This window comes from Dipodomys spectabilis, unplaced genomic scaffold (genome assembly GCF_019054845.1).
Source record: "Dipodomys spectabilis isolate Male_0828 unplaced genomic scaffold, ASM1905484v1 ptg000094l, whole genome shotgun sequence".
Taxonomy (NCBI): Eukaryota; Metazoa; Chordata; class Mammalia; order Rodentia; family Heteromyidae; genus Dipodomys; species Dipodomys spectabilis.
The window spans coordinates 15,540,135-15,553,043 of NW_024870771.1; the positions used below are offsets into that span (position 1 = coordinate 15,540,135).

The 12,909-nt window shown below is 45.1% G+C and overlaps 1 protein-coding gene across 1 annotated transcript in view; it reads right to left on the reverse strand.

The window, feature by feature from the left end:
- Positions 1-5,102: 5,102 nt before the first annotated feature.
- Ralb (RAS like proto-oncogene B) overlaps positions 5,103-12,909 on the reverse strand; it is a 42,734-nt gene continuing 34,927 nt past the window's right edge. Inside the window, exons 4-5 of the mRNA XM_042685243.1 lie at positions 8,969-9,146; positions 5,103-6,122 (exon numbers count right to left, since the gene is read on the reverse strand). Of these exons, the coding sequence (XP_042541177.1) occupies positions 6,003-6,122; positions 8,969-9,146 (298 nt within the window). The 3' untranslated portion in view covers positions 5,103-6,002. The remainder of the gene's footprint in view (positions 6,123-8,968; positions 9,147-12,909) is intronic.

Below are 12,909 nucleotides of genomic sequence, written 5' to 3' on the forward strand. Positions count from 1 at the left end.
TGTTTGCCAGTTCTGGGGCTTGAACTCAGGGCCTATGAACTGTCCCTGAGTTTCTTTTGCTCAAGGCTAGCACTCTATCACTTGAGCCATGGCTCCATTTATGGAGCCATGTTTATGTGGAACTGTTTATGTGGAACTAAGGAATTGAATCTGAGGCTTCATGCATGCTGGGTGAGGACTCTACCACTAAGCCACGTTCCCAGCCTCCATGAGACTCTTATCTCCAATTAACCACCAGAAAACTGGAAGAGGTGCTCTGGCTCAAGTGGTAGAGTACTTGTCTTCAGCTGAAGAGCTCAGGGACAATGACCAGGCCCTACAACTGGCAAACAAAAGAGAGGGTAACAATGATAGGAAATGTACTCATTACCTTGCTTATGTAACTGTAACCTCCCTGTACAGTATTTTTACAATAACAAACGTATTTTAAGAAAGAAAAAATTCAAGGGATAGATTTGTTTTACAACAAGCTGATCTAAGGGCATCCAATTCAACTCTGCAAGAGGATGAACTCAGTCACAAGAGAAAGGCACCAGCCCTCTTAAGGACCTAATCACCCATCTTTTTTGTTTTTCTTTTTTGCTGGTGCTTGAACTCTGGGCCTGGGCTCTGTTCCTGAGCTCTTTTTGCTCGAAGCTAGCCTGTGTGTGTGTGTGTGTGTGTGTGTGTGTGTGTGTGTGTGTGTGTGTGTGTGTGTGTGTGTGTGTGTGTGTGTGTGTGTGTGTGTGTGTGTGTGTGTGTGTGTGTGTGTGTGTGTGTGTGTGTGTGTGTGTGTGTGTGTGTGCTCTGTTCCTGAGCTCTTTTTGCTCGAAGCTAGCCAGTGTGTGTGTGTGTGTGTGTGTGTGTGTTCTTGAACTCAGGGCATATGCACTGTCCCTGAGCTTCTTTTGCTAAGCACTCAGCACCCCTTCTGGCTTTTTCTGTTTATGTGGTGCTGAGGAATCAAACCCAGGGCTTCATGCATGCTAGGCAAGCACTCTACCACTAAGCCACATTCCCAGTCCCCTAGGCTCATTTTGAACTTGAATCCTCAGATCTTACCCTCCTGAGTAGATAGGATTACAGATGTTAGGCTGCCAGAGCCCAGCTTGTTTTTTATGCCACTCCGAAGGCTTGAACTCAGGGCGTAGATGGTGTCCCTGAGCTTTTGTGCTCAAAGTAGTGGTCTACTACTTAAATTATAGCTCTACTTCTGTTGTTTTTGGTGGGTTTTGTTTTTTTTGGGGGGTGGGGTGGTGGTGGTTAATTGAAGATAAGTCTCACTGACTTCCTGCCCATGCTGGCTTTGAACTGCGATTCTCAGATATTGACCTCCTGAGTAGCTAGTATTACAGATGTAACTCATTAGCTGAAAGCATTTTTCTTTTTTTTTTTTTTGTCAGTCGTGGGGCTTGAACTCTGGGCCTGGGCACTGTCCCTCAGCTCTTCAGCTCAAGGCAAGTGCAGTGCTCTACCACTTGAGCTACAGCGCCACTTCTGGTTTTCTGGTGTTTTATTGGAGATAGGAGTCTCACAGTCTCTCTTGCCCGGGCTGGCTTTGAACCGCGATCCTCAGATCTCAGCCTCCTGAGTAGCTAGGATTACAGGAGTGAGCCACCAGCGCCTGGTTGAAAGCATTTCTTATACTGAAACATCACAGACTTTATACCATTAATCGTGCATATGTGCTAGACAGGAGCAATAGTGATACTGCCCAGTTCTGCAGCTGATGGGATTCTGATGGGATTGCTAAAATTTTTACCTGGCTGTAAATGCTCTCCCTAGACAGCAGAGAAGAGGAAGTGTTCTTCTTGCCAATCCATAGGCCCTCGTGGATCAGGACTGCCTGGGAAAGCCACCAGAGGTCATTTTCCTGCCTCTTTCAGTGGGCTCTCAAGTGGTAACTGACACTTATTTGTGTCCAGAGGCCATATCCACTAGGTGGCTGCATAAGGAAAGTGTGGGGTAGGGGGTGGGGGAGAGGAGAGTGGGGGTAAGTGAGGCTGTCCAGGATGCTTGTGCACCCTACAAAGGAGGACCAACAGCTCAGCAAGCTCTGGGTTAGCAGGTGGTTAGGTAGCTAGCAATAATGTAGTGGGCTTTGTAGGAACTTCAAACCTCAATCCTGATTTCAGCTTCCTCAGTAGTTAGGATATAGGCATAAGCTATAAGCACTTAGCAGTGCCTCATTTTGTCTGTTGTGGGGCTTGAACTCAGGTCCAGGGCACTGTCCCTGAACTCTTTTGCTCAAGGCTAGTGCTCTACCAGTTTGAGCCACAGCACACTTCCATTTTTGAATGGTTAGAGAAATAGTCTCATGGGGACTTATCTGCTCCTGCTGGCTTTGAACCAAGACCCTCAAATCTCAGCCTCCTGAGTAGCTAGGATAGAAGGTGTGAGCCACCAGCCAGAGCCTTGTTTTTAATCTGCTTGCAGATCTCAGGGCTGGGATGGAAGAGCACAGCTGCTTCAGTTCATCGACAGAGAAGAACTTCTACCAATGCCTACTAAGCAGTACATACATGTGTTAGAATGGTGAATAAATATGGTCCGTCTAGAAATTAAATGTAGGCTTCCTGGAGAAAGTAGAACTTGTTTTCAAGGGTAAAAATGGCAAGTAGAAGAGAGGAGGAGAAAGCTGGTTCAAGATGGAGAGATGATTTGAGTAAACTTGAGGAACACATCAATGTGGCCAGCCATGCACGGGAAGTTGTAGTGGTTCCACTGACCTGAGGATAAATGGGGAGGCCAGATGGTGGTCAAAGCCTGAAGGCCACCCTGTGAGGGGACTCCCTTTTGTGTTAGCAGCACCAGGTGTCCAAGAGCAATGCCTATGCAGGAAACCTATTGTCTGACCACACTGCCCACAACTAAGAGCAGGATTTCATTCCTAAAGTTGGACCAGAGCCACAGGCAAAGGTATCAGGGTTATTTGTACTCTAAGGACAGCTTGCAGAGAGAACACATACACAAGTTTATACATAGATATATATACACATATATGTGTATAGTATATGTATACATATATATATATATATATATATATATATATGCATGTATATATACATATATTTAATAGAAAAAGTCCCATTATGTCACCCAGGCTAATCGCAAACTCCTGGGCTCAAATTGTTCTCTTCCATCAGCCTCTCTTAAGTGCTTGGAATACAGGTGTGCACTTCTACACCTCCCCCCACCTCCTCCTGCCCAGTACCACAGACTGAACTCAAGGCCTCACACCTGAGCTTGCTTGCTCTTCTAGTCTTCTTCTAGAGTTGTGTCTCCAGTTCAGCATTTGATTATTTTTGGAGATGGGAGTCTTGTCCACTTTTCTGTTCTGGCTAGTTTTGAACCAGAATCCTCCAGATCTCAGCCTTCTGAGTAGCTAGCTAGGCTTACAACGAGACACAAGCCTGGCTTGGAATACTGATTTTGAAGAGAACAATTTCAAGTCTTAACAGCAATGTTTTGTGCCCTTTGATGAATTCTGAAATCTGCCTAAGTACCATTTCCTCAATCTTCTCTCTGAAATGGAAATACTGACATTTTAATTTTTGGAATCTTTGGAAAGAGTAAAGATGTGTGTTTAAACATATGATTGCTGCTCTATGTCCATTGAGCAGTGTTTTCAGAGGAGTGTGAGACCAGACAACCTGAGCTTTTATGTTTGTGTAGCTGCTGAACTATGAAGGCAAGAGTTCCATTGGGCATTATTTGAGAAAATATAGAGAGGAAGAGCCTGGAGATGAGAAATGTTTAAGAGGTAAGAGGCAAGACCAGAAAGATGCAATACACAAAACCAGTGGCTCACAACTGTAATCCTAGCTATTCAGGAGGCTGAGATCTGAAGATCATGGTTTGAAGCCAGCCCAGGCAGGAAAATCTGAGAAATCTCCAACCAACCACCACAAATCCAGAAGTGGAGGAGGAGGTGTGGCTTACTTGGAAGAGTGCCAGTCTTGAGCAAAAGAGCCAAGGGACAGTGAAAGTCCCTGAGTTCAAGCCTCAGTAATGTTGAAAGGAGAGGGGAGAAAGAGAAAACAGTGATCTCTCCCAAGGGAAAGAAGAAGTTAAAATGCTGTTTAATCTATTTCCTAATTCAAAGGACTCCCCGAAATGAAGTGTTGTCTGGTCCTGGAGAACATCTGAGAAAACGATGAACTTGCTTCCTCTGCTTCTTACGAGAATAAAAAGGCTGAAATCTTAAGAGTGCATTTGGTGGTTGTTGTTGTTTTTAAATTTTATTTTTTTTAAAAAAAGCCCATGATTCTTTGGGAAGTGATACAAGATTGGTAGCCAGGAGTCAGGCGGTAATTCCCACAATCTCTGTAACAACCATAAATCCAAAAGGCTCCAGCTTAGCCCACCCCATTCATTTTTGGCACCTACACATGAAATGTTCACTTCCAAAAAAATGGGGGAAAACGTGCTAAAGTGGAGGCTTTTATATCACAGCCCCCCCTCCCTTTCCCCAAGAGTTTCTAACTGCTGAACTGAGAGAATTAATGCTCTCCTGAGTCTATTTCTAACAACTCCATGACTCTCAGACATTAGGAGCAGCCACCACTCAGCGGCAAGGGGACAATGGCTTATAATCCCCCACATCTCATCGCACATTACAATTGCCGAGCATTCCTGTAAGAGGTAGCAGAAGGTCTGGCACAGGCTCTAGTTTCATGATTTTAGGGTACAGTTGCAACTCATCACACTTGCCAGAAGAATTTGTGTGACACTGAGAGAAGGAACAAAGGAGGCTGGCTCGACCTCTGCACAGTGAGGCTGCTCAGGAAGATGGCTTGATGGCTGGAAGAGGGGCCTGGCCAGCAGGGGAGGACTTAACCATAGGCCCTGACAGACACTGATTAGAAAAATGGCATGGGCTGACACTGGTAGATCACACATGTAGTCCTAGCTACTCAGGAAGCTAAGATCTGAGGATCATGGTTTGAAGCCAGTCCAAGCAGGAAAGGCTGTGCGACTCTTATCTCCAATTAACCACCTAAAAAAACTGGAAATGGAGCTGTGGCTCAAAGGACAGAGGCTAGCCTTGAGCAAAAGAGCTCAGGGACAGCACCCAGGCTCTGAGTTCAAGCCCCATGACTGTACCCGCCCCCCCCCCAAAAAAAAAAGAAGGAAAAAAGAAAAAAGAAAAACAGCATGGTCCTTGATCTTTGTGCATTCTACCCAACAATCAAGATGCTGAGGAGAAAAAGAGCCAAATCACATTGTAAATGGCCAATATTTAGATATGAAGGAAATGATTTTCATTTTTCATATGTAAAGAAGATTTATAAGCATAGTGTTGGTCCATATAGCCCATCAATCCAAGTTCACTGGTCCAGCTATGCTTGATATTCACAGGGCACTGCAAGAAGCTTATCAAAAGTCCCAGGATTCTTCAGCATCATTAGGGTTTAATGGACTTTTCTGAGTGCTACTGCTAAACTGATAAAGTAAGAGGAGGATCTTACCTCAGACCCACTTCCAAAATCTAATAAAAAAGACATTTTTATTGCAAAGCAAAAGAGGAAGGTTTAACATTATAAAAACTAGGCATGGGGCACATGCCTAGCTACTCAATAGTCTGAGATCTGGAAGATCACATTTTGAAGCTAGGACAAGTAAAAAAGTCCTCGAGACTCCACCTCTAAAATAACCAGCAAAAGCCAGGTTACAGGCCTGGCTCAAGTAGCAGAGCACCAGCCAAGCAAAAAGAAAAAATCCTAGGGAAAAAGATACTCAAACAATACCTTTTCTCCTTGAGCACTGTATACCCAGTTAAACTGTGGTGAGGAACAAAGAGGGGAAGAGAGAATGGGGACTCCAAAGCTCCAAAATAAGCTGGCTTATTTCTTCTGCCAGTCACCAATTCACAAATATTTGTCCCCATTTAAAGAAGTACAAGTGAGTGAGGTCTGGGAAAGCAGAAAACACAGGCAAAATCCAGCTAGTGTCTTCTACTTGCCAGCCCAGTCCTGCATCCTTAGCAACCATGGACTCCATTTGCCACCCTGGCCCTGCCCTCACAGCAAGCAACACCTTTCTTTAAAACTTTTCTTGTTCTTGCTGTTCTTCTTGCCATTCTTGTCTTTGTTTTCTGACACCTTCTTTGTTCTGATTTCTCTCATTAGGTCAAAGAATACCTAGAAGGGGGGAGAAGGGCAAAAAGAATAGAAGGAAAAGGTCATTTAATGGTGAAATGAATCAACTCAGTATAGCAGGATACAGAGTTCTATTTTTAGGGTATAAAGCCCCAGGCTTATTTTTTTAATAAACCATGTACATCAAAAGTAAAGAATCTAGAGAAAACAGGAATAATCCAACTTAAAACTGTATTCTCACCCTATATTGTGAACATTTCGGTTGTACCTCACAACAGTCCAGCCAAGGACAGAGACAACTAAGGACACTGTTACTACCATTCTACTACCATTCTCTACTCTCAAAATGGAAAGATCTTTTATAATAATAAGCATAAGGATAAGAGAAGCTTCTGCAGAACAGATCCTACTACTGTTTGTGAAACTTACAAATAATGAGTGACAGTAGGCCAAACACTAGTAGCACATCTAACCATCAGGAAAAGGAGAGAGGGGCTAAGTCATCGTTGCTAGGTGATTTATGATTTACTACCTCCCACTGAATCCTTGTAAGATCTCTACATCTACTACAATGTCATTATTCTGACAGCTCTTCCAACCCGTGCATGCTGCCGTGATGGTGGACCTGGGAAGGTAGAAGGGAAGCAGGCAAGAGGTGCCAGCACTGTGGATTGGAGAACCAAGGGAATAAGATGTCTTGTCACAGTGGCTCTTCTCATACACCATGACCCAATTCTTGGGTCCTTGCAGTGCTGAGAGAAATTTTATCTGCAACTGATGAGCTTGCCCTGTAAGTACCAGGGGGTGGGAGGGTGGGGGATGGGGGGGTCACATAGATGGGCATTATCGTTCATCACAGTAGTCTGGGTTTTGCCCTCTGCTACCAGCCACCCTGCCAGAGGACTGCTTAAGCCCAGGCAGACAGAAGAAACCTCTTCCACATGCATCGGAGATTTCCCAGACATTGAAAATATGGCAAGGGACAAGGATTTTTATCTCTGGACAGCTGCACAAACCACCAGTGCCTAACTTTTCTTTTAACTTTCTTCTTGGTGAAAAGAGAGATCATTTTTCCAGGGCCAAACTCCACACACATTCCCAGGCTCAGGCAGGGAGCCCCACACTGGCTCAGCTGACCTCTGAACCCTTGTTGCCAGCTGCTCAGGGAAGCACAGGGCCACACAAGCCCCAGTAAACAGCCCAGTGTTACAGCTTTTTTTTTTTTTTTTTCCTGACAGCAAAAGGCAGGAGGAGGCGCTCGGACCAAGTCCAACTTAAAATGATGACTAAGTTGTTCATCCGCTGATCTTATCGAAAGTCTTCCTTGGTTAAACTGTTCACAAGTGAACACAATGCTGCCAGCCTTAAGTTTCTCAAGGTTCCTGTTTGGCAGGTCAGGCTGGTGCCGTGGAGGGGCGGTGACGACTAGGGGTCAGTCCCTGCACATACCCCTACTCTGGGAAAAGAGACCTGACCCCAGAGTTGATTCCTGCCCCTCAAAAAGCACACCACAGCAGGTTCATGCTAAGAGAATCTTCCTGAGATTTAAAACACAAAGCTCATGTCTGGATTTCCTGTTTCCTCCAGCTAGACAAAGGCAAAGGAGATTCTGACTCCCACAGGCAGCAGCCTAAGTAAAAAATAACAAATATAAAGAAAAAACAGCTGCTGGCCACAAAGTTCACACAGCAGCCGAAGGTCAGCACATCCCACCACTGATGTCATCTGGGAAGCACAGGGGAGAGAAGGAAGAAGAGCTCTGGGGGATTCAGATGCTGCTGGTAACAACACAGCACAGAAGCAGGCCTCTGCCTCCCAAGTCAGGAAGTAACAGCTGATGCAGGTGAGGGCAGAAGGGAGCTACAAGAGTGCTTACCATCTTGAACTTTAAAAGAAAAAGCAGGGCAGGGCTGGGAATGTGGCTTAGTGGTAGAGTGCCTGTCTAGCATGCATGAAGCCCTGATCTGATTCCTCAGTACCACATAAACAGAAAAAGCAGGAAGTAGCACTGTAACTTAAGTGGTAGAGTGCTAGCCTTGAGCAAAAGAAGCTCAGGGACAGTGTCCAGGCCCTGAGTTAAAACTCCAGGACGGACCAAAACAAGAAGAGGAAGAACTATGAAATTATGACTGGGTCAAAGGGATCTTCTAAAGAAAAGAAAAAGTAGGGCTGGGCATGATAGTACAGGTCTGTAAGACCAGCATTCCAGAGACTGAAGCAAAAGGATCACAAGTTTAAGGCCAGACTGGACAGGCAACAGAGAGCCTGCAATCCCTAGTAGGTAGATTTTTGAATTGTCAGCCTTGGTCCTAGGTGAGGTCACTCTTAAATTAGCTTCAGAACTGGACACCTATGGTTCATGCGTAAAATCCTATCCACTCAAGAGACTGAAATCTGAGGATTGCAGATTAAAGCTAGTCTGAGGAAAAAAAGTCTATGAGACTCTTATCTCCAAATACACACAAAAAAATAGCTAGAAGTGGAGCTATGGCTCAAGTGGTAGAGCGCTAGCCTTGAGCTGAAGAGCTGAGGGACAGCGCCCAGGCCCAGAGTTCAGGCCCCATGACCAATGAAAGAGAGTGGGGGGGAAGAAAGGGAGAGAGGGGGGAGGGAGAGAAAAAGAGGAAGAGGGGAAGGAGGAGAAGAAAGGAAGAGGAAAGAAGGAAAAAAGGAAGGGAGGGAAGGGAGAAAGAAAGAAAGGAAGAGGGAGAGTGGAAGAGGAAAGTCTTCTAACATTCTTCTAGCAGTCATCACAAATCACCAACCCACAGAAGTCCTTACCTAGTTCTCACAAGTAAGTCCTCAAAACCAAACAACTGAGAAGGCTAGGATGTGCTGTGCCCACAGCTGATGTCTGTGAAACACCTGCAGAGCAGGGAGCAGCCTACCTTGTCCACGTTGGCCCTTGTTTTAGCCGAAGTCTCCACGTACTGCACGCCCCACTCTTCCGCCTTGCCCCTGGCCTCCTCAATGGGCACCTGCCTCCGCTCCTCCAAGTCAGACTTGTTTCCCACTACCAGCAGTGGGATCTTATCTTCTTCAGCCTTGACCCGGAGGATCTGCTCCCTACAGGGTTACATCAAGAATGCAGCCACTGAAGCCAGGTGCCGGTGGCTCACATCTGTAATCCTGGCTCCTCAGGAGGCTGAGATCTGAGGATCCCGGTTCAAAGCCAGCCTGGGCAGGAAAGTCTGTGAGACTCTTATCTCAATAATCCACTAGAAAACTGGAAGTGGCCCTGTAGTGGTAGAGCGCTTGCCTTGAGCTGAAGAGCACAGGGACAGCGCCTAGGCCCAGAGTTCAAGCCCCACGACTGACAAAAAAAAAAAAGAATGCAGCCGCTGAGGCTCAAGGGGAACCCAGTTCCAGCCACCATCAAAAATAAAAGGCTTTCCTGAGACCAAGCCAGCACTATTGAGGCCTCTCTCAAGATGGCTATCAGCCAAGAAAGGTGAGCGCACTAAGTCTGGTCCCTGGCTGGCTGATGTGAGAATCACCTGGTTGCTTTCTACACATCCAAATTCCCACGTGGGAGAAGGAAAGACACCCTTTGAATTCTGGGATAAAAGTAAACTAAAAGAAGTAGATGGAGGGCTGGGAATGTGGCTTAGTGGTAGAGTGCCTGTCTAGCATGCATGAAGCCCTGATTCGATCCCTCAGTACCACATAAACAGAAAAAGCAGGAAGTGGCACTGTAACTTAAGGGGGTAGAGTGCTAGCCTTGAGCAAAAGAAGCTCAGTGACAGTGCCTAGGCTCTAAGTTCAAGCCCTAAGACTGGCAAAAAAAAAAAAAAAAAAAGAAGTAGATGGAGCCTGACACAGGTGGCTCACAACTGTAAACCTCGCTTACAAGAGGCTAAGATCTGAGGATCTCAGTGCAAAGCCAGCTGGGGCATGAAACTACTAAAGTCCGTGGGACTACTATTTCCAATTAACCAGCCAAAAGATGTGAATTGTGCCTAAAGAGGTAGAGCACCAGCCCTGAGTGGAAAAAGCTAAAGTATAGTGCACCCAGTCCCTTCAAATCCTAGTACCAGAACACATACAAAAAAGTAGCTGACAAAATGCTTAATGCCCCTGAAACCAGAACAGAGAATAAGAAACAGGAGGCAGTATGTGCATCCCTGCTTTACCCTAAGGAAGGGCATCAAAAGATAACTGTGTAGGTGCAAACATAGTTGTGTGCCCATGGGCCATGTCCAAATACTGAACCCCCAGGCATGCCTGAGAATATAAAATGAATGAGACTTCTCCTGATTCCCAGTCTCCTAGTGTATCACCACAACACACACACCATTCAAACTCTTTCTCTGGAGATATGAAACCATAAAACAGAGCAACTGAGGCTCTACCCAGCTACCTTCTACTCTGCTGGATGACCTAACTTCAGTGATGCCTTCTTTCAAATCCTGGGGGTTATTTAGCTTCTTTATTTCACGTTTGGTTGATCACCTTACTTTCTGACAAGAACTTGCTAAAGAATGGGAAAAAAAATTACTGGTTTCCATTTTGCTTTTTTTTTCTCTAGTTTTAGTTCTTAAAACAAAATGTTATCAGGGGAATAATATGATTTGTATTGAAATATCTCCCAATGATCCATGAATAGAAAGCCAGTCCCGTCTGTGGCACTACAGGGAGGTAGGGGGTGGAACCTTAGGAGGTGTGGCCTAAAAGGAGGAAGTTAGGTCACTGCTGGTGGAGGGGGGGAGGGGGAAGGCATACAGAGACTCTGGCCTTTTATGCTGCCTTATCCCAGGTCTAAAACATGTGATTACTAGTGACCACAATCTGCAACTTTTGAAATCATGGGCCAAAATAAACCCTGTCTTCCTTTCAGCTGATTATCTCAGGTATTTTATTCTAGCAATGGAAAGCTAACTAACGTATTTATTCTAGCAATGGAAAGCTAACTAACGTATGTTTATAAGGACAATGGATGAAAAAAACAATTGTATAAGGAAAATGGGAAGCATATATAGTAGAGAACATTGTACAAAGAAAGTTATGCACAAAAGGCTCACTATTTCTTTGTAACAAAATGAGCAGGGTGGAGCTGGGAAGGTGGCTCAGTGGTAGAGTGTTTGCCTTGAATGTATGAGACCCTGGGTTTGATTCCTCAGCACCACATAAACAGAAAAAGCTGGAAGTAGGCACTGTGGCTTAAGTGGTAGAGTGCTTGTCTTGAGCTGAAGAGCTGAGAGACAGCGCCCAGGACCCGAGTTCAAGCCCCACGACCAACAACAACAACAAAAAAGAATTCAATGTATATCCTAAAAAATTAAGAAGGGTGAGGGAAGGAATGAGTTGCAAGGGATAAGTAAGAATGCTGGAAGCATGGAGGAGGGCTGGAAATGTGGCTTAGAGGTAGAGTGCTTGCCTAGCATGCACAAAGCCCAGGATTTAATTCCTCAGCACCACAAAATCAGAAAAAGACAGAAGTGGCACTGTGGCTAAAGTGATAGAGTGCTATCCTTGAGCAAAAAGAAACTCAGGGACAGTGCTCAGGCTGAGTTCAAGCTCCAAGTCATTAAAAAATGTTAAAATGGTGACATTGAACAAGATGCATTGTAGTCATAAACTGCTTTGTCAAATGGAAACTTCTTTGTACAACTACTTAAAGATAACATTTTTTAGGGGCGAGGGTCAGCCATGGGACTTGAACTCGGGGCCTGGTGAGCTTTTTTGCTCAAGGCTAGCACTCTATCACTTGGGAGCCACAGCTCCACTTCCAGTTTTCTGGTGGTTCATTGGAAATAAAAAGTCTCACTGGGCTGGCTTCAAATCATAATCCCCAGATCTCAACCTCCTGAGTAGCTAGGATTACAGATGTGAGCCACCAGCACCCAGATAATAGAATGTATTTTGGTGGGCTGGGAATGTGGTTTAGTGGTACAATACTTATCTAGCATGCATGAAGCCCTGGATTTCATTCCTCAGTACTACATACACAGAAAAAGCCAAAAGTGGCACTAGGGCTCAAGTGGTAGAGTGCTAACCTTGAGCAAAAGAACTTGGGCCCTGAGTTCAAGGCCTAGGACTGGCAAAAAAAAAAAAAAAAAGAGAGGGGGTGTTTTTGTTTTCTTAAGGTATCTTCAGCTGTGATGCTGTAAATAAATCAAAGAATAAATATCCCTCTCACTGGGCAACATCTCAAGCCCACTCTGGAGAGGGCTAGGGCCAGGGCACAATGAAAGGCTCCACAGGCTTCATGCTCCTAATGCACTACTGCATTTCCCTTCTTACCTAACCAGTGGATCTAACGAAAGAATGGATTTCCTATGTCCAGTAACATACCATTAGGCCACAAAGCTTGTAAAGGACAAAGGGGCTCACCCCAGCAGGTCTGTGAGACTCTATAAAGCCAGTGGATACCCCTCTATTGCAGTCACAGTAAACAGATATTCTGTCTCATTGCCAATGCCTTATAACCTCTAAATAGACATTTTATTTTTGTCAGTTGTGGGGCTTGAACTCAGGGCCTGGGTGCTGTCCCTGTGCCTCTTTGTTCTCAAGACTAACACTCTATCACTTGAGCCACAGTGCCATTTCCATTTTTGAGTGGTTAACTGGAGAAAGGAGTCTCATGGGGATTTTTTTTGCCTGAGTTTGCTTCAAACTGCAGTCCTCAGATCTCAGCTTCCTGAGTAACTAGGATTACAAGTATGTGCCAGTGGTGCCTAGCCTAATTTTTTTTTTTTTTTTTGCCAGTCCAGGGGCTTGAACTCAGGGCCTGAGTACTGTTTCTGAGCTTCTTTTGCTCAAGGCTAGCACTCTACCACTTGAGCTATAGCACTCCTTCTGGCCTTTTCTGTTTATGTGGGACTAAGGA